General features: G+C 36.9%; 2 protein-coding genes across 8 annotated transcripts; both read left to right on the top strand.

Moving 5' to 3' along the window:
* The first annotated feature begins 1339 nt into the window (after positions 1 to 1339).
* On the top strand, positions 1340 to 16367 carry LOC127978604 (anillin). 6 transcript variants are annotated; one of them, XM_052583379.1, is made up of 26 exons: positions 1361 to 1523; positions 2713 to 2863; positions 2962 to 3372; positions 4003 to 4328; positions 4442 to 4820; positions 4904 to 5100; positions 5185 to 5289; positions 6712 to 6793; positions 6964 to 7050; positions 7261 to 7478; positions 7576 to 7730; positions 7819 to 7963; positions 9067 to 9202; positions 9298 to 9486; positions 9580 to 9706; positions 9790 to 9838; positions 9942 to 9992; positions 10073 to 10126; positions 10379 to 10411; positions 11174 to 11195; positions 11287 to 11399; positions 13944 to 13997; positions 14282 to 14368; positions 14475 to 14582; positions 14660 to 14832; positions 14917 to 16367. In XM_052583379.1, exons 1-26 carry the CDS (start codon positions 1506 to 1508, stop codon positions 15029 to 15031), a joined length of 3585 nt encoding a protein of 1194 aa, XP_052439339.1. In that variant the 5' UTR covers positions 1361 to 1505; the 3' UTR covers positions 15032 to 16367. The 6 variants fall into 6 exon arrangements, 5 of the variants coding, with proteins under 5 accessions (XP_052439340.1, XP_052439342.1, XP_052439339.1 ...); XM_052583378.1 differs by having other exon boundaries at positions 4901 to 5100; XM_052583380.1 differs by lacking the exon at positions 13944 to 13997 and having other exon boundaries at positions 1340 to 1523; positions 4901 to 5100.
* A 1411-nt stretch (positions 16368 to 17778) lies between these two features.
* On the top strand, positions 17779 to 22257 carry LOC127978603 (adenylate kinase 2, mitochondrial). Of its 2 annotated transcripts, none has more exons than XM_052583376.1 (7): positions 17779 to 17969; positions 19329 to 19454; positions 19566 to 19676; positions 19770 to 19864; positions 21197 to 21269; positions 21356 to 21551; positions 22082 to 22257. In XM_052583376.1, the coding sequence occupies exons 1-7, from the start codon at positions 17871 to 17873 to the stop codon at positions 22141 to 22143; spliced, it is 762 nt and encodes a 253-aa protein (XP_052439336.1). In that variant the 5' UTR covers positions 17779 to 17870; the 3' UTR covers positions 22144 to 22257. The 2 variants fall into 2 exon arrangements, with proteins under 2 accessions (XP_052439336.1, XP_052439337.1); XM_052583377.1 differs by having other exon boundaries at positions 21356 to 21603.
* The last annotated feature ends 191 nt before the right edge of the window (positions 22258 to 22448 follow it).

Here is a 22448-nt window from a genome sequence, read left to right as displayed (position 1 = left end):
AATGTGAAAAGTATTTTGATTGAAGTGATGTGTACCGTCACCTGCAGCTGAAAGAGAGAAATCAACAAATCTGTGATTGCTGTTCCATAAAAGATAAAGGAAAAAAGATGTCTGTGTGTCTGTTCAAACCCAGAATGTACCACTCTCAGTGGTCATTTTAAGACTAACCAAATATGACTCATTTGACTCCATGAGGCTTTTCCACACCATGACGTTCTGGACAGAAAGGTCCTGACTGATCAGTGACTCATATACATAAAGGAACCCGCTCATGTGGCATTTCTAGTGTGAAGAGTGATAGTGCAGATGGAAGATGACTAAACTCTTGAAATATTTAAGTCAGTCACATGGTTGAAATCCACAGGAAGGATGGAAATGACCGATTCATTTTCCATCTCTACACCTACTGACAGATGCAGGACACGGTGTTTATCATTTATGTGTTGAGTTCTAATGCATAATCAAATTTAATAGGAAACCACAGCAGTACAGCTTAGCTCTCTCAAGCGATTGTTGTACAAAAATTGAATTCCGATCATCCCGACAGCACAAGCCTGGGCTGGTCTGTCTCTATCTGCAGTGCCATCTGCTGGATCTGCTCGTGCCTTAGTCAGGTTAGAATAATGCCGACTTAATATCGCGTTTAACTCTATTTGTATTCGTCAACTTTGACTTAAAAATAAAAATATCTACACATGTATCTAAATAAATTAGAATATATTACGTGTGTATATATATATATATATATATATATATATATATATATACAAAAAACAAAATCAATATGTATGTATGCATATCTTCAGCCGAGTTTGCAGTGCAGGCTGCAATTATTGTCATGGATTAATTATTGGATGACAGACAGACAGGAAAATAGATGGTGTAATAGTAATTGGAAATATGTAAGTTTTTTTCCATCACTTCATAGACGTCTTTGTTTATCCATATGAAAAATACAGTTATTAAACTGCTTTACCTTAAATGTTAGGAACATTAAATGTTAATTATCTGGTTGCCAAAACAGACTGCGTGCAGCTAATAACGTAAAGGTTACGTAATAACATTAAATGCCATCAAACTGCATCACAAACGAAATTACTTATTCCAAAATAAATTTAAAAAAAATTAATTTGAAAATGTAAATACTAAGAGCTGTTGGATTTAGTGAACACGCAAATAATGAAATTTAGCAAGTGCAACTTGGCTAATTTTAAATGGGAGCGTTTTCTTTTGGCGAACAGTTCAGTTGGTGTGTAGAGAGTGGGTGGGCGTGTCTGAGTCAAGGGACTCAGCTCTCATTGGTTCAAATGGTGCGCAGTGACGTGACCACGACCGTTGGCTACAGTGAGAAGTGAGCAAGCGCTAAATTCAAAATTTTCAAACAGCTGAGGAGCGTGTGGTGTGAGAGAGGGAGCGGAGACACTTTTACTCCCTCAGCAGGCTAATAAGGAAGAAAAACAAAGAGGATTGTACTTTAATACAAGCTTATCATAGTGTATATCAGGATGGACCCATTCACGGAGGTGAGTGCCCTTTATAACAACATATAATCGTTAGTTGGTGAAGGAGGGTATGGATATAATCTAACGTTAGCACAAGTCCACCCTGTGCCAAGTTAAATTACTGTTATCTTTATATAGCATTAAAGTGCTGTCTTCCGTCTTTATTTGTTTACTTAACATTTTATTAACCTACTAAGTTACTTATCAGCTTATGACGTGTCGATTTGCAGCTTTTATTTATATTGTAACGTTTGAGTAAAGCTGATGCTTATCAACATGAACATAATCTAGCACATAATAAAGCTGATATTACTCGCAATATAATTTAAACAAACTGATTTTGAAAACATGTGTCATGCTGATGTTTTGAGGGGATTTGTGTTGTTTTTGAGGCCAGTCATATTCGCCTTTAAAAAAAAAAAAAAAAAAATGTTATACGTGTGTGACTTTAAATCACTTAAGGTAACCTCTGTTAGAGTTTGTTGTTTTGTTTATTGTTTGAGTAAGTTACGTTATATGTGTTTCTGTATTCACTGAGCCGATGTTAAAGCTTTTAAAAAAAGGTTTTGTGTCAAAAAGCGTCTGCTAAAATGCAAAGTAGGCTCTGAATAAGCACTGCATTCAGTCCTTAAAATATCAGAATTGAATATCTTGCTACACATAATTATCAGCCATTTCAATATCAAATGTTTTTGAATGAGGGGAAAACAATAGCTGTCAGGGCTGTGCCCATAACTTGTGGCCGGTTGAATACAGGAAGCCTGGTTTGACTCTAGCCAATAGGATTCATCTTCACAGAGTCACATGACAAAATTCCATTGACATGAAATCCTCACTAACTGAAATTTCCATTCATTCCCTGGGAGATGGCCAACCAACAGCCACAGTGCAGGAATGTGTTTGGTCTTGCTCAGTAACAGGGCTGTTAATCATGAGTGTGAGATGTTCTGCTAGAATGAGCCGCACTCAGAGATGATCGGCACAGATAAAAGGGACCCGTGCTTGAAAAAAAGGAACTAAAACTTGGACATTTTGATACTTGAATGCAGTTTTGCATTTGTCATGCATATCATGCAGACTTCAGACATAAAAAATGTTGTACTTGCATATTCTTGTGTTTTAAGAGATCTGTTTCTCTAAACACTGTCATATAGGCCGTAGTAATATAATGAGCACTTTGCAAAGCTAATTTGTTGTTTTGTTCACTCAGAAACTGTTAGAGCGCACACGTGCTCGTAGAGAAAATCTGCAGAGGAAGATGGCAGAGAGACCAACGGCGGCCAACCGTCCAATGGCTAAAAGGACAAGAGAGCCACTTACAGACACAAACAGTGTCAAAAGTGAGCCGACCATTGAAAAAGGTTTGGTTTTCAAAATATTATTTTGACATATGAACATTAGATGTTTCATTACTGTCCTTCTATAGCCTAAAAATATGTTTTCCCCCTTTTTTGGATAGTACTTCCCTCTTCCAAGCCATCCCCCTCAAAGCGTCGCTGTTCAGATGAAAATACTCTCCTTTCTGGAGAAGAAAACAAACAACCCGTGGCCCCGCAAATGACAGCCTCTGAGCCTATGACGGACAAGAAGCCCCCCCTGGTTCCAAGCAGTGTTCGTCCCATGCCTGTGGAGCAAAGGTCTGCTCGTTGTACACCAGAACCAGAAGTGCTGCCCACTCGACCTCCTCCAGACACTGAAAAGATGATGCGCCCACATCAATCTCCAGCAAAAAGCACAGATAGTATAATGAAGCACGCTGCTGTAGATGGAGCCAAAGAGGCACAGAAAGATGCACCAACCCCAGTCCTCTCCAACATGAGATCTCGTCTACTAAGACTGGCTGAGCAAAGGCATTACTGGGACTCTGAGGGTAGGCAGCTCTCTCGCACATCCTGAATGCACAGAACTAAATTACAGATTTATAGACCATTCATTATATTGAGTTAATAAGTGCCCGTCTAACAAAGGAAAACACTATACTTTTTTTTTTAAATAAAACATTGCAGAAAATAAGCAGATTTCTCCAAACTGCAGCAGTGGTTATGAATGTGCTATTGAATATTAAATAGTGTGATATCAAATGTATCAGCTCTATAATGGCCATCAACTACCCTGCTCTCTAAATGAACACCATCAACCATAAAAAAAGCTGTATCACTAGCCTTTAATGGTAGGCAGAATTTCAAAATCCACATAGGCTGTTTTAATATATTCTGACGAAATGAAATGTCTTTATAAAAAAAAAAATATATATTTAATTAAAAAAGAGAGTGGATAATGTATTTTAAATACACAACTTAGTAATGTAACACCCGTAGACAGCTTCTTTGAATTATTAAAGTTGTACTGTTTTTAACATTTTGATAAAATGCAAGTACACATTTAAAGTCCTCCAGAAGACAAAAATCTAGACAATATGTGATTATAGTATGTAAAAGGACTCTCAGAATGACAAAAAAAGTGATGTAACTATGTATTAAACTCAAAATTGTGCTTTCAGGGACCTCAGAAACAGTCCCAGAGAACATAGTTTCTCCTCTGAAGTCCAACAAAGTGGATCTCCCTACTGCTTCCACAACAAGCTCTGAGTTCCCCGTTGGAAGAAAGGGTAGACTGGCAAACCTTGCTGCCACGATCGGTTCCTGGGAAGATGACCTTGGACACCCGCCCACTCGCCGGGACAATGCACAAGCACAGCCTGGCATGGCCTTTGTGCGCCCTCCTGTCAGTACAGTGACTAGTAACAGTACCAAGCCAAGTCCTGCTGTGAAACGACCTCAGACTGCCCAACCAGCTCCACAAAAGTCTGTTGCCAGCGGTCAGCAGGTGGGTCACGCCAACAACAGATTCTGTTCTAGCCTTTTTATTTACAGTGCACTGAATGTCTTTGTTTTGGGGGGTCTTGTATAAAAATATATAAAACAAATTTGTTCTTCTAGCCAACAGTTTACTCTCCAGTCAAGTCAACTAGAGTGGTTCCACCTAGTCCTCAGAAGACAGAGTTTCCTCAGCCCAGACTGGCTCAAGCAGATCCTTCTCCTGTTTCAAGCCCACTAAAGATGTATCCCTCCAGTCCACTTAAATCTTTGACAGCATCTCCCTCCAGTCCCCACAGAGGTTACGTCTCTCAGAGCCCCCTGAAGAACCAGGGCCCATCTAAATTGAGTTCTGGAGCAGCACTTAATTCAAGCCCTACAAAACCAGTTTTGGCACCTAAACCCTCTTCTACTACTGATGTTTCTGTCATACATCAGACTCGTGAGAGGTTTACCAAGGACTCCACACCCTTACAGAACAGAGGACCAGCTGGAACTACTGGTCAGTGCTGTTTCTCTTTGTTTCTTTTCTACACTGAAGTTTAAGCCTGTGAACTTATGTTTGCTTATGTTGACCTTTAGTAGGTGTCAAATCATTTTTGGAGCGTTTTGGAGAAAGGTGCCAGGAGCGCAACCAGAACTCTCCCTCCGCATTAGGAGGTCGAGGACAAACATCTGTGGCAACTCCCTCTGCCACCCCCAAGTCCAGGCTGCTCCAGGAGAGGCTGGGGTGCACCCAGGCCACCTCCACTACAGCCGTCCTCGCTCAGAAGCAGAAAATGGCACGTATTCATAAATATTTAAAGGACATATTTGTTGAATTCCCTATGAAACATCAGAACTAATCATTTATTTATTATTAATAGGAGCGAGATGCAGAACTGGCACAAATTCGTAATCGATTTCAAAAAGGCAACATGTTGAGGAGCAGAGAGGATCTCAGTGAGGTTGAGAATGACCCTGAAAACAAGGTTTGCTATCATGTTTTCTGCTGCTGCTTGTAATAGGATAGTGCAACACAATCTGAGTGTGTAAGATTTAGGGTTGCAAAATTCCGGGAAACTTTCCATGGGAATTAACAGGAATATATGGGAATTAATGGGAATACATTGGAAATTTGTAAAATTGCAAGAACTGGAAACTTGCAATTTCAGTTTAATTGCTCAATCACATGCACACAGCACTCTGCTTACTGCAGGACTATTGAGGCCACACCACCTACATGCATTGTACTTTCCTCCATAATATGGACAGATTGGTAAGTATTCATGTAAATTACATGAATATATATTTTAAAAAAAATTAAAACTTAATTGTGCTGTGTGTAATATACTGGGCAACTAAAATAGGCTATACAATAAGCATTGAAAAACAAATACACTGACTGAACAAACATTTAGGTGAGAGAAAATAAAACGGAAGTCTAAAAATGACCCTCCCCCACACACCTAACAGGGATTTCCCTCCATTTTCTCTGAAGCCACATTTGAGCCAAAAGACTACATGTAAGTTTTGTTATCCTAAAGATTTGATCTATGGGATTCAAGTTTACCTAGTTTAACAGGGCCATCCTTTGAGCGGTGTAACTGGGGCCGTCACACTAGGCCCTGCAGCAAATGGACGAAGTTACGATCTTTTCTCACTCTTTTTTTTATTTATTATAAATTAATACTTTTATTGAACAAGGATGTGTAAAATTAAGTCATTGTTAATATTTTTATTGTTAGAAAATATTTATATTTTTAATAAGTTCCTAAGTTTTTGTTTTTCAATCAATCCTGAAAAAAGCATCAGATTACCCCCCGAAAAATCCCCCCCAATATTTATTTATTTATTTATATTAGTTTGCATGCATTGTGAGCCTAGGATCAACAAAATGTTTATATTTGTACATGATCGTTTTATACATTTCCAGTTAATTCCTCAAAATTCCTGTAAATTCTGATAAATTCCTGGAATATTTCCAAAATTCCCCAGACAAAGTTTCTAAAAAATTTACCATACATTTTCCGCCCCTTTGCAACTCTAGTATGATTATTGTCCATATTTTTCCATAATGTAGTGTTATAAAAAAATTCTGTTTTGGCAATGTAAAATCTACAAAAGAATCATTTATTTTTTTCTTTTGTTTCTTTTTTTTGTCTTACCTCACTTTTTTTAAAATAATTTTTTCATTTAGCTGACATGACAAAGCCAAATAAATAAAAATACTAATATTAATCACACTGATACTGAAGAGAAATATAGCGGTATAAAGGATGACTTTGATTTGAGCTATTAATTATTCCAAAGTCTGTTGTGCCGCTTTTATAAACGCAGTACTTAATTTTATGATAGGAATGGGAAGCCAAAGAACTTACTGTTACTTAATATAACCATTTTTTTATCCTCAGGAAGTTGAACTGTGTGTACAAAATCAAACTTCTGCGCTGGTGCCTGAAGTACTCAACAGTCCTGCTGAATCTAGTTCAAAAGGTATTTTATTATAAAAACTATATCATATAGTTAAATGTATTCTTTTTAATCGTCCTGCTGTTAATTTTCTTTCTTCTGTCCAATTATGTTAATTAGCCATATTTGTCTTTGCTGCATTTAAATGTTATTTTATTCATAGTAATGTTATAGGTTTTTTTTTTTTTTTTTAGGTAAGGAATGTGCTTTTCCAAGCCCTGCAAAGGAAGTGGAATTTGCAGAAAAGATCCCTATGGTGAAAGAGCAAGAGGAAGTGAAAGGTGATCATATCTTGATGCTGTTCAGCATTTAAGATATTTAAAATGCATCTTGTATGTTAAATATCTTTTGTGTATCATTGGATTATATTTTTATTGTCTCTTGTACTTTCATTTTGATATCATGGCGAATATATTTTGAAACATTATTATATCGCTAATTCACATTACCGTACATGTTTTTGATCATGAACTTTCTTGTTGACTTTGTAGAAATAGATGATGTGTGTGAGATAGAGATGAACGTGGATGGCTCGGTTAACTCTGAGGTGATAAATGAGCTGTTTGATGGAGTCCTGGATGAGAGTGAGGAACAAAGTGATGAGGAGGATGCAGATGAAGATGCTCTGAATATCTCCTCCATGTCTCTCCTTGTTCCACTCGCAGAGACTGTGGCAGCTGTGGTCAAGAGCCCAGAAAGAATTCCTATGGTGAGGCCTAAAGATGATGCTGAAAAAATCCCTAAAAAATCATGCTGAATAATGAGATCTGATGTTATGTCTCAATTTAACTTTTATTTTGGTCCAGACATCGACTCCTGCCAGCTCATTTATTGAGAAGAATTCCACCCCTGAGAGTGTGTCCAGACCCAGTAAGTTCCAAAGGACACGCATGTTACGAGCTGGATCATCTGACAGCATTGATGTCGCAGATGAGCAGCAAAACCAGAACCTTCCCTACAGGTGCGTGTCCGCTCCTTGTCTCTTTTCAAGCAACATTCAGTCTGAATTGAGTATGATTTGTAATTAATGAATGATTGTTTGATTTCAGCATCGATGCCTACAGATCCACAAGAATTAAGACCGAGACAGAGAGACCTCATGTTAAACAGGTGATAGTGAGGAAAGAGGATGTGTCTCAGAGAATGGAGACCAATGGGAGCTCAAGTCACATCAACATCAAGCAAAAAATGAAGGTCTGTTCAAAAATGTTTATATATAATGTTTCAGGCCCTGACAAATAAAAATCATACATTTTCTTATTGGCAAGGAGTTATGTATGTCTTATATTTTACACTTTACATTTATGCATTTAGCAGACAGTTTTATCAAGTCCCTTAAAATAGAAGAACCTAAGCAATTTGTCCCAGAGCCAGACAATATTTCTAGTATAAAATGCCAGGTTTATTAGAAATCTAGATTATGAAAACAAATAGTGCACACACGCAATGGTGGCGATGCTTTGACCTTCTCTGCCAGACTATAGCATGAGAAATTTATAGATGACATTAAGGTAATTTATAAATATAGAATATATATGCAATGTAGAAATTATGTGCTGGCACTAGGGCTGTGCGATTAATGGAAATTGCCATAAAATCATGATTTGAGCATGCACGATTTCTGAATTGCTTTATAGCATGATTTTCCATGGCCCCGACCTCCCGCAGTATGCTATCCGATCCAATCAGAATGCATCTTTAGAACAGAACAGACTGGGCATATGCCTACATAACTTCAGGTTCACACACTGTCTGTAATGCGTTTTTCCGAGCCCATGTTAACGGATCAGAGCGTTCACACTGCACGCTGTAAAAGGCTAGAAATGGAAACGTGCGAAAATAATGAATATCTAGCCCATGAGCATAGAGAGAGTTGTGAGTGCACAGGGCTGCAGTTTGAGTGAGAGGAGACACGTTTTAAGCGCGTGCACTCTCTAGGCGAGAGCAGCGTGTTTCTGAGCACGCTCCTCTGTTTTTTTGACAAAGTAAAGGAAATCTGCATGAGATTGCAGAGATTTGTGCTCGCACATTACCGTAAGTATAAGTCGCATCAGTCCAAAAATACGTCATGAGGAAAAAAATTTGCATGTGCAGCATAGGTCACAGGGCTCTATGGGAACTAGATCTTCTAACAACAGCTGCAGTGATACAATTATTTGACCAATTGCAACTGGCTCTTTGAATTAGAAGGCAGGACTTATTTTGCCCTTTTGCACATTGCAATTTCTCCTAGTCAGTGTTATGAGAGGACTGTCTTTGATCTGAATGGAAATGATTATGCCACGTTGTGTTCTCAGATGTTGACCAATGAGATGAACCTGCAGCAGACAGTGATCCATCAGGCTAGTCAGGCTCTCAACTGCTGCACAGATGAAGATCATGGGAAAGGATCTCAAGTGGAGGCTGAGGCTGACAGACTGCTGCTAATTGCCAGTAAGTGATATTTTTGTTTTTGCACTACACGGGTGAATTTTTCAGATGATTTATTTCTTAAACTTTGACTAATCACTTCTTTTGTTCTGCCTCAGCTGAAAGGAGGGCCGCTCTTAAGGCTGAACTGGACCGGCTTAAAGCAGAGGGTACAACAGCACAAAAGAAAAGCACAAGCAGTGCCCAAGTGGATATGGGTATACCTGCTTCTAAAGGGTCCATCTCACTGCTGGAGCTGCGACTCCCTCTGAAGGCTGACTTTATCTGTTCTTCTGCCAACAAGCCTGGTGAGAGTGTTTCTGCTTTTATATATTAATACTTTTTGTTTGGCACCTTAAAGCCCAATCAGACACTCACTCATGACATAATTTTGATGTAAGAGTGTGGAAACCATTACTTCTTTGTGATGATCCGTGCTGGAGCGGAGAACACAGTGGCGACTCCTCTGGCAAGCGCACGCACTGGTCTAAGTGGCGATGCTTTAACCTTCTCCACCAAATTCACTTTGTAAGTGTCATTTCCCATCAAGCCACTCTTGACTTCCCTATCACCCCAGTGTAGTGTTATATTATTACTTTCCTTGTGTGCAGATCCGATGTCTCTAATGACTTTGAGATTGATATTGAAGTCTACTGTTTAGTAAGTACAGCTTTTTGATTTGCTCTCAAATGAAATGCATGCCTTTTCAACACAAATTATACCTTTATCAAAGAGATTTAGTAAATGTTTGTTTTTCTCTTAGGTTCAGAAAAGGGAGCTGAACCCTGAGAAGAGGAAAAAGCTCAAGTCAAAGGTAGACTCCTAGATGTACTAGGTTAAAATTGACTGAAGTGTAGTGTGTAACACTAAGTTTTAATGAACGTTACTTTAAAGAGCAGCAGTGTCCAGATTCTCCTGAGGCATTTCCATGACATGGAATGCTTGTTGGTATGCTGTATTTTAAAATCATCACTTGCTGGTGTGCAAGTAGTTTAAGGTTTTTTTTTTGTTTTTTTGTCTAGTCTCATCATTATAAACCGAGTGCACGGTGAAGGGTATCTTTTTTTTATTAATTTATTAATTAAAAAGGCCTTTTGTTTCCGTTCTCAGTAGTACTCATTAGTGCTGTGTTTTTTTTATCATAAACTGTTATAAGTATTGTTCTCTATATTTTACTCTGAAATAAAATTATCTCCACAGGCTATCACACCAAAAAGGTTCCTTGCTCTCTCTGTAAGTAGTCTGTTCATTTTAACCTCAACACATGCTACTGGCTTTAAAAAAAAAAAAAAATTCTGTTCAACAAGTATACACTGAATTGATTAAAGTGACATTTTGCAGTGTTGCAAAAAAAAACAAGCATAATTGTTTTCAACATTGATGATTAAGTATGTTTCCTGAGCACCACCAAATCAGCATGTTCAAATGATTTCTCAAGCACATTATTCCATATATCACTACATTTATACTGTTATTATTCAAGGACACTCCGACTTCATGTTCAGAGGAAAATGTGATCCTCAAAAGAAAGTGAAAAAAACTTACCCGTGTATTAAAAGACAATTATTAATAATAAGTGAAATGATCAAAAATTTGTTTAAGGCCAAATTCATTCTTCCTCTGGGAAAAATTCCACAGCCCGACTTTCATCTTGATTTGAGGTTTTACTATGGATTCAATGTCAGAAACTTAGACTGCACCAAATCTCAAATATTTATTTGATAATATCGGTAAAAAAAAAACAAAAAAACATAACTAATTAAATAATAAAAACTGAAGAATTTAAAACTGCTTGCATTAGCCTACAAGGCCTCATCTATCTTTAACTTAAAGAAAACTTCACCACATGCATGCCTTCTCCTTCATCATGTAATATTGTAACATGTAACACAGCATTTAATATTTTACAACATGTAATAAATTACCATAACATTCATTTGTTATAAACAATATAGAAAATGTAAATTTTTCCCCCTCTCTTTTTATCTATTTTAGAAGAGCAATCTCCAAACACCTGGTGAGTATTAATGAGCTTTTAAAAGGTGTTCAATTCAACTAATTTTCCAAACAGTTACTAATTTTTGTTCGTTTTGTTTCTTCCTTTTCAGTTGTGGCAAGCCCCGGTGGTCCAAACTCAGTTCGCACCAGTAGCTTCGTACTTGTCGGATCACACAAGCTAACTCTTGCCTCTATTGGGAAAAACAAATTCCTGTTGGAGAAGGTACTTTTCTTCCTTTGGTTCTGTCTCTTTATCATCATAACTCTTGCACAAATCAAACAATACTAACACCATCACCTGGCGAAACACTGAATGTATAGAGGGTATGCACACAACGTCCCAGTAGAAGGAAGTTAGAACATAACGTAATGTGTTTGAATGCAGTGAAAATGAAAGATTCTCACTGATTCAATCACATTAGAGAACTCCATATCATCTGACAGTTGTGCAGATCGGTTTCTGCTAAATATATTGAAACAACCACAATATCCGATGATGTTCTCATTCGGCACAATACAGCGCTTCATTAACCCCTTACTAGTAACCCCCCTTTTTTGGCATGGAGACCGAAATTACATACCCAAAATAAAAAGGTTTCTGCTCATGATTCTTTCTGACTAGATACATATTCAACATATGTTCACAAAGCTGACACTTTAAAGTTTACTGTTCAGGAATCAGAATCACTCAGACTGTTATGATAATAGAGATATATAAGCTCAAACATAAAAACAAAAATAAAAATATTAAAAACATATGTTTTAAATGTATTTAAAAAAATGTTGATGTAGGAAATGAGTTTGAAAACACAGTGTAGCTAAGGCCACAAGTCTTCCAAGACTTCATAAAAAATTTCATAATCGAATCTGTAAAACTGCGAATTTTATGAAATATTTTCTAAGGCCATGTCATGTGTGTTTTTAGAGAAGGCTAATCAGATTGATTTATGGCCCTTGTCATCTCTGTAAGATCTCACATGTAAACTTTCCTGTGCTCTTTGTGTATGTTTCACTGTAGAAAACTGCCCGAATCATGATTGTATTGTTCTCACCAAACGGTTCTTTCACACCTCCGCCAAGTATGACACATTATCCGCATTATTCTTTTATCATTATTCTTTTGTTTTTATTCCACCTTTATTAGCCTTGATTGTGGTTTTTCAGGCTTTACAAAGCAACAAAGCAGCGATCTCACTTCAGTCTCTCTTTGCATTTAGCCCTTATTTATCAAAAGTCTTACTATAAAAATACAACAAAACATTTTCTTACGACCTTACGTGAATTATTGAGACAAAAATGCATTATGAAGAAGAAAAGCACCTGCTATTAGTAGCATTGGTGCTAACGTTAGCATCAAGCTACATCTGACAATTTATGAAATTATTAGTACACTTTTACTCAAAACTCACTTTAAACCCCGATCGAGTGTTTATAATAACTTCCTTTAGCGATCAGGGGTGGAATTTGGTCGTTTACTGTTGTAAAAATATGTTATTTGTTGCCTTTTTCATCGCTGCACAAGTTAGCATTTCCGATGTACATTTTCGATTTTTTTTATAAAAACGCCCCAGATCTCAAGAAATTCTCATACCAAGCTTTACTATCGTAATCGCGGGTTTATTATTCGGATATTTTGTGTGTACAGAGGTGTTTCAGTGTTGTTTTGGCAAGATAACTACCAGGAAGTGTGCAGGAAGCATGTGACACGATGGGGCGGTGTCCAGATATGAAACTCTAAGATTGATGTTTGAAAGACCCAATCAGAGTCTGAGTCACACACCGCACGAGCTGTGACTACTGCACGCACACAGAGATCGCTGGGAGAGGCTGTTTATCATCTGATCGCGTAAATCCGTGGAAAATGAATAGAAATGACGATTCTGTCTGAAGAAATATGAAGTAAACATCAGTAAATATATCCATATATCTCCGCAGATATGCATCTTTGGTCTGTAAATCCTTATTGACGCTGTTCAGTGAGTCTATGTGAACACAAATAAACCGCTCTTGACGTGACTGAATATGAGTGAGTTGTGAATTTCTATTCAAAATGTGGCATAATACGGATTTATTATTTTGCACTCCTGACATAAATCACTAAATATCTGTCACTGCAACAATGTTTTATCAAAATATTGGTCAAATATCGAAGCTTGAGTCTTTAAACTCAATTTCCATTGATGCACAGTTTGTCCAGATGAAGTAAGACAGTGATGTTTAATGTGCTGTGAAAGTGAAACAATAATAAACTGGGGCCGTCAGCGATGTTTGCACGCAAAGGGGTTTTAAGCACATTGTTATTTTTGTAAAGTTGTATAGCTGAGTGAAATGACAATATAACCAATACCAGACTTTGATCTAACTGTATTATATTTATAGTGTTTTCTAGAAGATCAGGTGTGAAGGCTTGTGTAGCTTTGCTTATTTCTTTGGCATCAAATTTGGGTGTATATAAATGCCAGGAAACCCTATTCTTGGCCACATGTCAATGTCCACTTTTTTTTTTGGTAACGTGTTAGGATCAGTGTTGAGTCCGACTGCTAGTGCCAGCCAAGTTGCATGGTGTTTTACCACTCAGTCGGACTCGGTAGGTGTGTTCCGTCACAAAAAGGACGTCAATGCATACCCTCTGTTGCTTGCTAACGTCAGAGAGGGAGAGGTTTAACCACAGCACTTCTGTTCACAGCTTAAAAGGGTTTTAACACTGCTCTCTTGTTTTTTTTGCACAGTGCATGCCGTTTCACATGCAGTCATTTCTCTCTTTTAGATCAAATATGAAGGGGTTGAAAGAGAGCTGCTCAGTGACATGTTTCACAAAAAGGTTGCTATATTTGCTCTGTGTTTGGTAACACAGGTTGTTGTGTGTCTGAGTTTTTTACTAACAAGGCTTGGTGTCTTTTCAGTTATACTAACTGTCACTTTAAGCTGCTGCTTCTATACAGTTGTGTCCACAACATTGCCTTTGTATTTGGGTGAATACCAGTTGTTTTCATTACTCCTTCAGGCAAATGTGTAGCTACTACATTAATGGCTCGCTTTTGCTGCAAACGACGCTTCTCTTGGATATGTTTGTGTTCTGGCCCTTAGTGTCCTGTTTTGCTACAGGTACCTTTCCTTTGTCCTTTGGAGGGGCATGTTTACCTGAAGATGCAGTGCGAGGTTGGCTCACGGATAGAGGAAAGAGGCTTCCTGGTGAGTCTTTATACTGAATGAGTGGTATTAGTTAAAGTAATTACTAAACCCTTTCTTGTTATACTTGGCTTTGTGTGATGCCAGTGAGGTTGCCTTTTATTTGCAGACTATGTTTGAGGATGTCAGTGGATTTGGAGCATGGCACAGGAGGTGGTGTGTTCTTTCAGGATACTGCATCTCTTTTTGGACCTACCCTGATGATGAAAAACGAAAGGTAGGCCTACTCAATTTTTTATAGGTTTTGAGATGCATTTAATTCATGTTAACAGGTAATTCTTCTTTTTCACACAGAATCCAATTGGTCGCATTAACCTTGCCAACTGTACCAGTCGTAAAGTGGAGCCAGCAAACAGAGAGTTCTGTGCTCGGCCCAATACCTTTGAGCTCATCACTGTGAGACCACAAAGAGAGGATGACAGAGAGACTCTGGTCAGCCAGTGCAAGGACACACTATGTGTTACAAAGTAAGACCTAGTTAAAAAGTGAATTAATGTGCTTTGATGGAGAAGAGCAAGTCCTAAATCAGAACTTCCCTTTGTAATGTGCAGGAACTGGCTGAGTGCCGACACTAAGGATGAGAGGAATCTGTGGATGCAGAAGCTCAACCAGATCTTGATAGACCTGCGCACTTGGCAGCCAGATTCATGTTACAAACCCATGTAAGCCTGCTCCCATCGGGCACCAAGGGCCAAAAGTATCCTAGTCTGACTTTCGCAAAGACTGTGTATATGTCTGATTTGGAAGTGCAATATGGCATCACAGTTACACAGTGTTAACAGGTGCATTTTACAAGTTTGTTAAAAGCCATACATTTAGAGACATTTAAATTAAACTACAAAATGCTTTGCCTTTCAAGGGTATTCAGGTAAGTTTTTGATACTTTTGTCTGTGTAATTTAGCAAGGATTGCTTAAAGACTAATGAAAGTTTGTATGCTTTGTTAGATTGTCAATTTGTTTACGCATATGTAAATGTCTTTTGCATGACTGCTGTGTGCTGAGGTACCTGCTGTAGTCAGATATCTCCGAATATTTGTCGAGCAAGACAGGAGGTAGTGTCTGACTCTTTAAATGATCCACACATTTAATGTCAGTACTTTCTGGTGACCAATTTCATTTTCATATTAAGTACTGCCAAAACCCATGATCAGTTTTTATATTTGCTGTTATAGGGATGACTTAAAGGTTTTGCTCATCTGTCACTGGAATCAGAAATTTATTTGAATGAGATTGTTTGGGATTTGTTTGGATTAGAGTTATGAAAATGGAGAAATTTATATTTATATATCAGCTTCTTGAAGTACACAGTGGAGAGCTCACTTGGATAATTAAAGGGAAATGTTTTTGTATCTCCTTTTTGACATGTATGGGCAGTGTTGGTCCTGTCTGTGGTTAAAAAGCTGCAGACAATTGAAAACACAATTAGATCCTTCCCTATGTCACCAAAGCTCTTTTGAGCTCAGTTTCTGCAATAACACTATGATGAGGGATATGTGCCTTCAAGAGTATGGAATTGTTATGGATATTTAGCATAGAAATTCCCCTTTTTTTTATTGAAAAGGTTTTTGTTTTCTTTACGTGACCCAGATAACTTCACAATAATTGAGTTGAAATATTTATCATGCACACCCCATATTTTCTAAGCTCTCCACAACATATATTCTTGTTATTTTGCTTTCTGTAACTTTTATATGAACATTTTATAACATTTTAAGGGTTCTAACTAACTTTAGATTAATTTGATCTATATCCAAATGTGTTTGAATGTGACATTTACAAAAGCTTTTTTAATATACACTAAATGTCATATTGCCTTGACTGAGACAAATTTCTTAACCTTGTCATACACAATACCAAAATTTAGCCCCCATCACTGTAGTAATCTTCAGGCACTTTAGTGTTATGGCTGTTTTGTGTGTTATTGTATGTTAAAACACTCCAAATGTGGCTTCCATGTATCAAGCAGAGCTGCAGTTTAAATAAAACAAGATTTTGACAAAATACTTGTCACCAGTTACTTTCTGTTTTGTTTGTTTAACTGCCTTGTATCTTACCAGTGTTTAGTTAGACTAGAAATATTTAGTATTACTAATTTATTACTGTATGGTAATGTAAACAAAGTATAGCATTTACATTTAGTCATTTAACAGAAGCTTTTAACAATTGAGGCTTACAAATGAGGACAATGGAAGCAATCAATAATCAATTAAATTAAGAACTTCAATTTATATTAGAAATGCCTTGTAGTGTTGTAGTACTAGCCTATTTTTGAAGGTCTTGGTCTCAGAGGATTCAGGATTTTATTTCAAGACGTGTCAAGAACAGGCAATTAATTACATTTCAGGATCATTTTTAAACTCGGGTTTTTGTATTTTGTCAACAAAAATAGATCTAAAAAAAATCCATGGCAGATCTGTTGTGAGTTTCTGATCAACTCGAAGTGGTTTCATTACAGAATGAATAGTCTGTCATAAATAAATCGGTTGAATAAATGAATCTGCGACTCATTAAGTGATTAATCACCTAACTTACTGGCAGTTTTAGTGTAATTTAAAAGTGTTTTTTTTTTTTTTTACTTCAAATATTTATGTAAAACTTTGATTTTAAGACCAATCTCAATAATATTTTTATGCAGTTGTAATTGTACCAGTTCAGATGCAACTTATGTGCCGCCTCTATAGTGCCAAGATGAATTTTGTTCTTCATGATTTCATTTGATTTGTCCTATTATTGTAATTGTATTTATCACATATAACACATTTATCAGGCAGTAAAGTTAAATGTGGATGAATTTGAGAAGTGATGGTTTGGTCTTGGTCTTGCCCTGCATCAGTCTAGTCTTGGTCTCAATACCCTTTGCTCTTGGTCTCGACTTTAATTGGTTTTGACTACAACACTAATGTGCAGTCAGCTGACTGAAACTAAAGTATTTAAATGACTAAAGCTGAAATATATCTAAAGAGACATATAAAAATAAATGACAAAAGCAAGATCCCAATTATAAAGTAAATTAATAATACTGTTAAACTATTTGAAGAAAAGTGCATAAATGCAATTGAACGACCTTCTGTTAAAAGAAAAGTTCAAGTTAATTTTAAGGTGACCACTATGGTGCTTTAAAATTATGTTCTGTGGTTAATATAAAGTCGTAAGAACAAAAGCAAAATAACAACCTTTGTGCCGTATGATGTGAATATCAATATGTCATTTCAGATACTGATATTTTATTTTTTCCTCTAAACTTTCACATCTCCTTGATGTGTCACTTTATGCCAAATTCCGGATATTAGAGTATACTGAGGCATTCGATTTTATCCAATGAGATCGCGCTGTGGATAAACGACGTGCCATTGGCCAATCAGGTGGATGGCTTTGTGCTAGAAGGCGGTATTTTGAGTCCAAACTCAGCAAACGGAGGCGTTACGACTTCCTTTCCGAGTGAGTTAGCGGAAGCCAAGTGTGTTGTGGAGAGAAGTGTCCTTAGGTCGTTTATAACGTGTAACCATGGCCCCCAGCACGCAAGCGAATGATACAGTCTCCGGTGTAAGGAAAGGCATTCGAGCCATTCTGCTCGGGCCGCCCGGTGCGGGGAAAGGGACGCAGGTGAGAGCTCGTGCTGCGTGCCGCGTGGCTCATTCTGATTAAACCGTCCAGCGGTAGAGGGATTGAGAGTAATTAAAGTGATAGTTCACCCAAAAACAACATAGCCTCATTGTATTACAGACCTACATGGATTTCTGTCAATTTTTTTTCCCGTGTAATAATTTTAGAGACAGTGCTGGAATGTTAAATGACAGTCTCGGTCACCATTCACTCTCATTACGTTTCAGATGACGTCATAATATAGGTTTTGAGTTTGACTGTTCATTTAACTGAACTAAACCAAATGTTATAGTTCTACTATTTCACACCGTCGGTGTGATGGTCTCTGTGACACCTGTGTCCTGTTTCCCAGATGGTGTTTTTCGATCAGATTGTTCATCCAGTGCAATTGTGGAATTATTATTTAATATAATAATTTTAAGAACATTTGAGCTGATTAACATGACAACTAACACGCGTGAATTGGTGAGCACTGGGAAAACTAGAAATTTCTGTTCTGCTGGGTGATAGTGTAACTCAACAGACCATAAATAACAGGCATACCAGCAATACTTAGCAATACTGATTGCTGATATTGAGCAATATTTGCTGCACATTTTGAATGTCAGTAAAACAGTTCAAACTTGGCTTCTGAATGTGGTTATGACAGAAAAGTGATTGAGTTTTATGGTTTTGTTCATACAGACACTAGGATTTTAAGACGTTTTTTTTTTTTAAATAAGTCTCTTATGCTCATCAAGACTATTTATTTGCTCAGAAATACAGTACATAAAGTACTATTGTGAAATATTATTAAAATTCTGATAAACCACTTTATATCTGAATATATTTTAAAATGTAATTTATTTCTGTGGTGGCAAAGCTGAATTTTCAGCAGCATTACTCCAGTACACAATCCTTCAGAAATCATTCTAAGCTGATTTGCTGTTCAATAATTTTTATTTTTATTTTTGTATCGTTATCAATGTTGAAAACCGCTCTAATATTTTTATGTGGAAAATGTGATAAATGTTTGTTTTATTTTTTTCTAAATTATTTTATGAATAAATAGTGCTTTTAAAAGAAAACTTTTTTTTGTAGCAGCACATTTGATTGATGTTATTGCATACTTGCTGAAAACGCTATTATTATTTTTAAATATTACAGATTGGAGGTTGTTTTAATTCAGTTATTTATTTCAAGACAAATGTTACCTATCAATATTAAGTTTGTGGACCAATTGTTCAAATGAAAGGTTATTCGACAAACAAGTGTTTGGCTTTCCTTATATTCTAAATGTTATTATATGTAATGTAACTGATCAACATTTTTTATTGTTTCGGAGTTAATTCCATAAATGTTTCATTTCGGCCTCCACAGGCACCCAAGCTTGCAGAGAAGTACTGTGTGTGTCATTTAGCTACTGGGGACATGCTGAGGGCCATGGTGGCATCTGGCTCAGAGCTCGGACAGCGGCTTAAGGAAACCATGGATGCCGGCAAACTGGTCAGATTAATAGATGTTCTAATTTGATATATTTAAAAATGTCTTCCTCTCCAATGTGCATTTTAGGTTTGAGGGATAAAGCCCTGACTCTTTTTGTCATCTTCCCTTAAGGTGAGTGATGAGATGGTGGTGGAGCTCATAGACAACAACCTGGACACGCCTGCATGCAAGAATGGTTTCCTGCTGGATGGTTTCCCCCGCACTGTCAATCAGGCAGAAATGGTGAGGACAACTGACATAAATAGACACAGAACACTCTGAAGTACGGAATTTAAAATGCATTAGTCAACCTGTGTCTCTCTGTCTTATTTCTAGCTGGACGACCTCTTGGAGAAGCGTAGTGAGAAACTGGACTCTGTGGTTGAATTCTCAGTAGATGACTCTCTGCTAGTGAGCAGAATTTGTGGGAGGTATGAAGATGGAGGGGCTTGTAAATTTGGAGCTTATTATTGTAGCTAATGTGTTCTAATGGCTCGGTTTAATTTCATGAATGCGGAATATACTGAAAACATGTCACTCATTTCAGGAACAAGAGAAGACATATTTTCTAGGTACGGCATAATAGCTGTCAAACACTTGTTTCTGTTGTCTTTAAAGGAGGAGGTGGCAGGAAAATGTTCCTTTTGTGGTTTTGATTGTATTTTAAAAATGAAGTGTACCTCCTTACTTCCTCCAGTTAGTAAGAATTGTAAATTATTGAAAATGACTCATTTGTTGAAATGTAAAAATCAGTAATGGACAAATACTTTTTAAACACGTAATTAACTCAGTAACTTTATTAGACACCCTAATAATGTATTATTATATTATTATTATTATTATTATTATTATTATATATATATTTTTTTATATATAATTTTCTTTTGTGAACCATGTTTATTAATTCTAGCCTGTACTAGACAGATTTATTATACACATTTTTGCAGACATTTAATATTTATTTAGCTGTACAAGATTTTTTCTCACTAAAGCATGTAATATAAATGTATAAAAGCATTATATTTGAATATACTAAAATATCCCTTTAAGATAATGAGAATTTAAGTATTCAAACATGAGCAAATATGAAACTTGTGCAAATATGTGGTGATAAATCGTATGAAAATACAATGTTTAGACAAGAAACGAAGGAAGATGTGTTCATATTTTAAGAGGAATGCTATGCAAACATACTAGTTTCATGCCATTTGAAGCTACTACAGCAGGGGGAGGATGCATGGGCATTATTAGCATTATTTTACCTTTAAAAAAAACCTGTCCTGTAAAGATGGTGACACAGAAATGTAGATTTGTCCACATTTTAATAAGCTTAAACAATCTGCCGTATTAGTTTGCAAATAACAAACTCTCCTGACCGCAGTATGATTGTAATTTTCAATAGGCTGATCCAAACTAAAAACTCAGCCTTAGTAACACACTTTAAGTCATCAGTTGAGCATCCGGTTTATTGAATTAGTGAGTTGTTGATTCAAGAACGGCTGCATTCAGATCAGTGAACTAATTCAACAGGAAAGAGTTAGCTCATTCACAAATCCAACATCACTATTGCCTCTCAGAGCGTGTAGCATTTTTCTTCACTTCATGATGGTTAGTTGAAATGAAATGTAGTGGAGTAAAAAAGTATGTTTTTTATACTTTGAATTTCTCACAATTAAAATACTCTGATAAAGCACAGATGCTTGAAAAATGCACTCAAGTACAGTAGCTTTCCACCGCTGAACACAATGCATTTAATTCCTCAGACTCATTCATCAGCCCAGCGGCCGGTCTTACCATGAAGAGTTCAAGCCTCCCAAAGAGCCAATGAAGGATGATGTGAGGAAAAAAAACGGTCTTATTGTAATTAACAGGACAGCTGTGAGCATCGTTGTAGAGGTTTGGTCTGATTCGTATGTCCACAGGTGACCGGGGAGCCTCTTATTCGCCGCAGTGATGACAACGAGACCACCCTGCGGTCCCGACTAGAGTCCTATCACAAGCAGACGGCCCCTCTCGTGCACTACTACAGCGACCGCGGCCTGCACACTGCTGTTGATGCTTCTCAGTCCCCCGACCTCGTCTTTGCCTCCATCCTTGCTGCCTTCTCTGCTGCTAACTGTAAAGATCTCGTTTATTTTGTCTGAATCATCTCTACATCCACTCTTCCCTTGTATGCATTATAAACCCTATTTGATTCATTTTATGTTTTGTGTTTGTCTTTGTGAGTTTGTCTTTAGACATGGTTTTGATTCATCTGCTGCCTTGTACAATGGGTAACAGAACTCTTGACTAAAAAGCCTAAGAAATGTTAAACTCTGAATGTAGAACCCAAGCTAAATGTAATGATCATATACAAGGTTTAATACCAACTGATATGGTTATAAGCATCAATATAATGAAAAGAGTTTTTTTTTTTTTGTTAATTCTAACCAGACATCTGTAAAAAGGTATAGTTATGTCACTTGCACTATTTTCATTCTTGTAGTAATGCATGATATCCAGTAGAGGTCATGTGAATCCTTGATTTAAATGTTGAATGGAAGAAGCTACTATATTAATTGCTTAATTAGCTAATATTTATTAATTCATGCTCTGAGTTTAGTCATTAATTTACTTGTGGACTTTTTTTCCCTTCTTTTTTTCTGCAGCTGTATGGAATCCAGTTTCTCTCATCCAGGTTGATCCAGATGTGAAAATAAGCTGGAAGTGACTCAGATGTCTATTTTGATCATTCCATGTAGTGAATGTGTTTTGTAATGAACACAGATTGAACTGAAACCCAGTTGATTACCTCCAATAAAACATGGGAGACTATTTTCTACTACCTTTCAGGAAGAGGTTAATTCTTTGTGTTTCTGTATTACTGTCCCAGTGACCAGATTTTACATCCACTTCTCAGTTTGGTATTACTTTGAAGAAACTTTCACGAGTTTGTGACACAGAAGTACAAAGATAACTGGTAGATAAAAAAAGAGAAGCAGTGACTTAATACATCAGCCGACCAGTGTATGAAGT

Source organism: Carassius gibelio, chromosome B19 (genome assembly GCF_023724105.1).
Source record: "Carassius gibelio isolate Cgi1373 ecotype wild population from Czech Republic chromosome B19, carGib1.2-hapl.c, whole genome shotgun sequence".
NCBI classification, from domain to species: Eukaryota; Metazoa; Chordata; class Actinopteri; order Cypriniformes; family Cyprinidae; genus Carassius; species Carassius gibelio.
The sequence above is the reverse complement of the archived record's forward strand: the minus strand, read 5'-3'. Positions and strand labels throughout refer to the sequence as shown.

What these genes read in the sequence shown, in the direction of transcription:
- LOC127978604 (XM_052583378.1), top strand. An exon ending in AACCAGAACCTTCCCTACAG is followed by an intron (nt 7,731 to 7,818) that starts GTGCGTGTCCGC and finishes GTTTGATTTCAG; the next exon opens with CATCGATGCCTACAGATCCA. An exon ending in AAAGGTTCCTTGCTCTCTCT is followed by an intron (nt 10,412 to 11,173) that starts GTAAGTAGTCTG and finishes TATCTATTTTAG; the next exon opens with AAGAGCAATCTCCAAACACC.
- LOC127978603 (XM_052583376.1), top strand. Translation starts at nt 17,871, where the DNA reads ATGGCCCCCAGCACGCAAGCGAATGATACAGTCTCCGGTGTAAGGAAA. An exon ending in CCATGGATGCCGGCAAACTG is followed by an intron (nt 19,455 to 19,565) that starts GTCAGATTAATA and finishes TCTTCCCTTAAG; the next exon opens with GTGAGTGATGAGATGGTGGT. An exon ending in GTGAGCAGAATTTGTGGGAG is followed by an intron (nt 19,865 to 21,196) that starts GTATGAAGATGG and finishes TTAATTCCTCAG; the next exon opens with ACTCATTCATCAGCCCAGCG.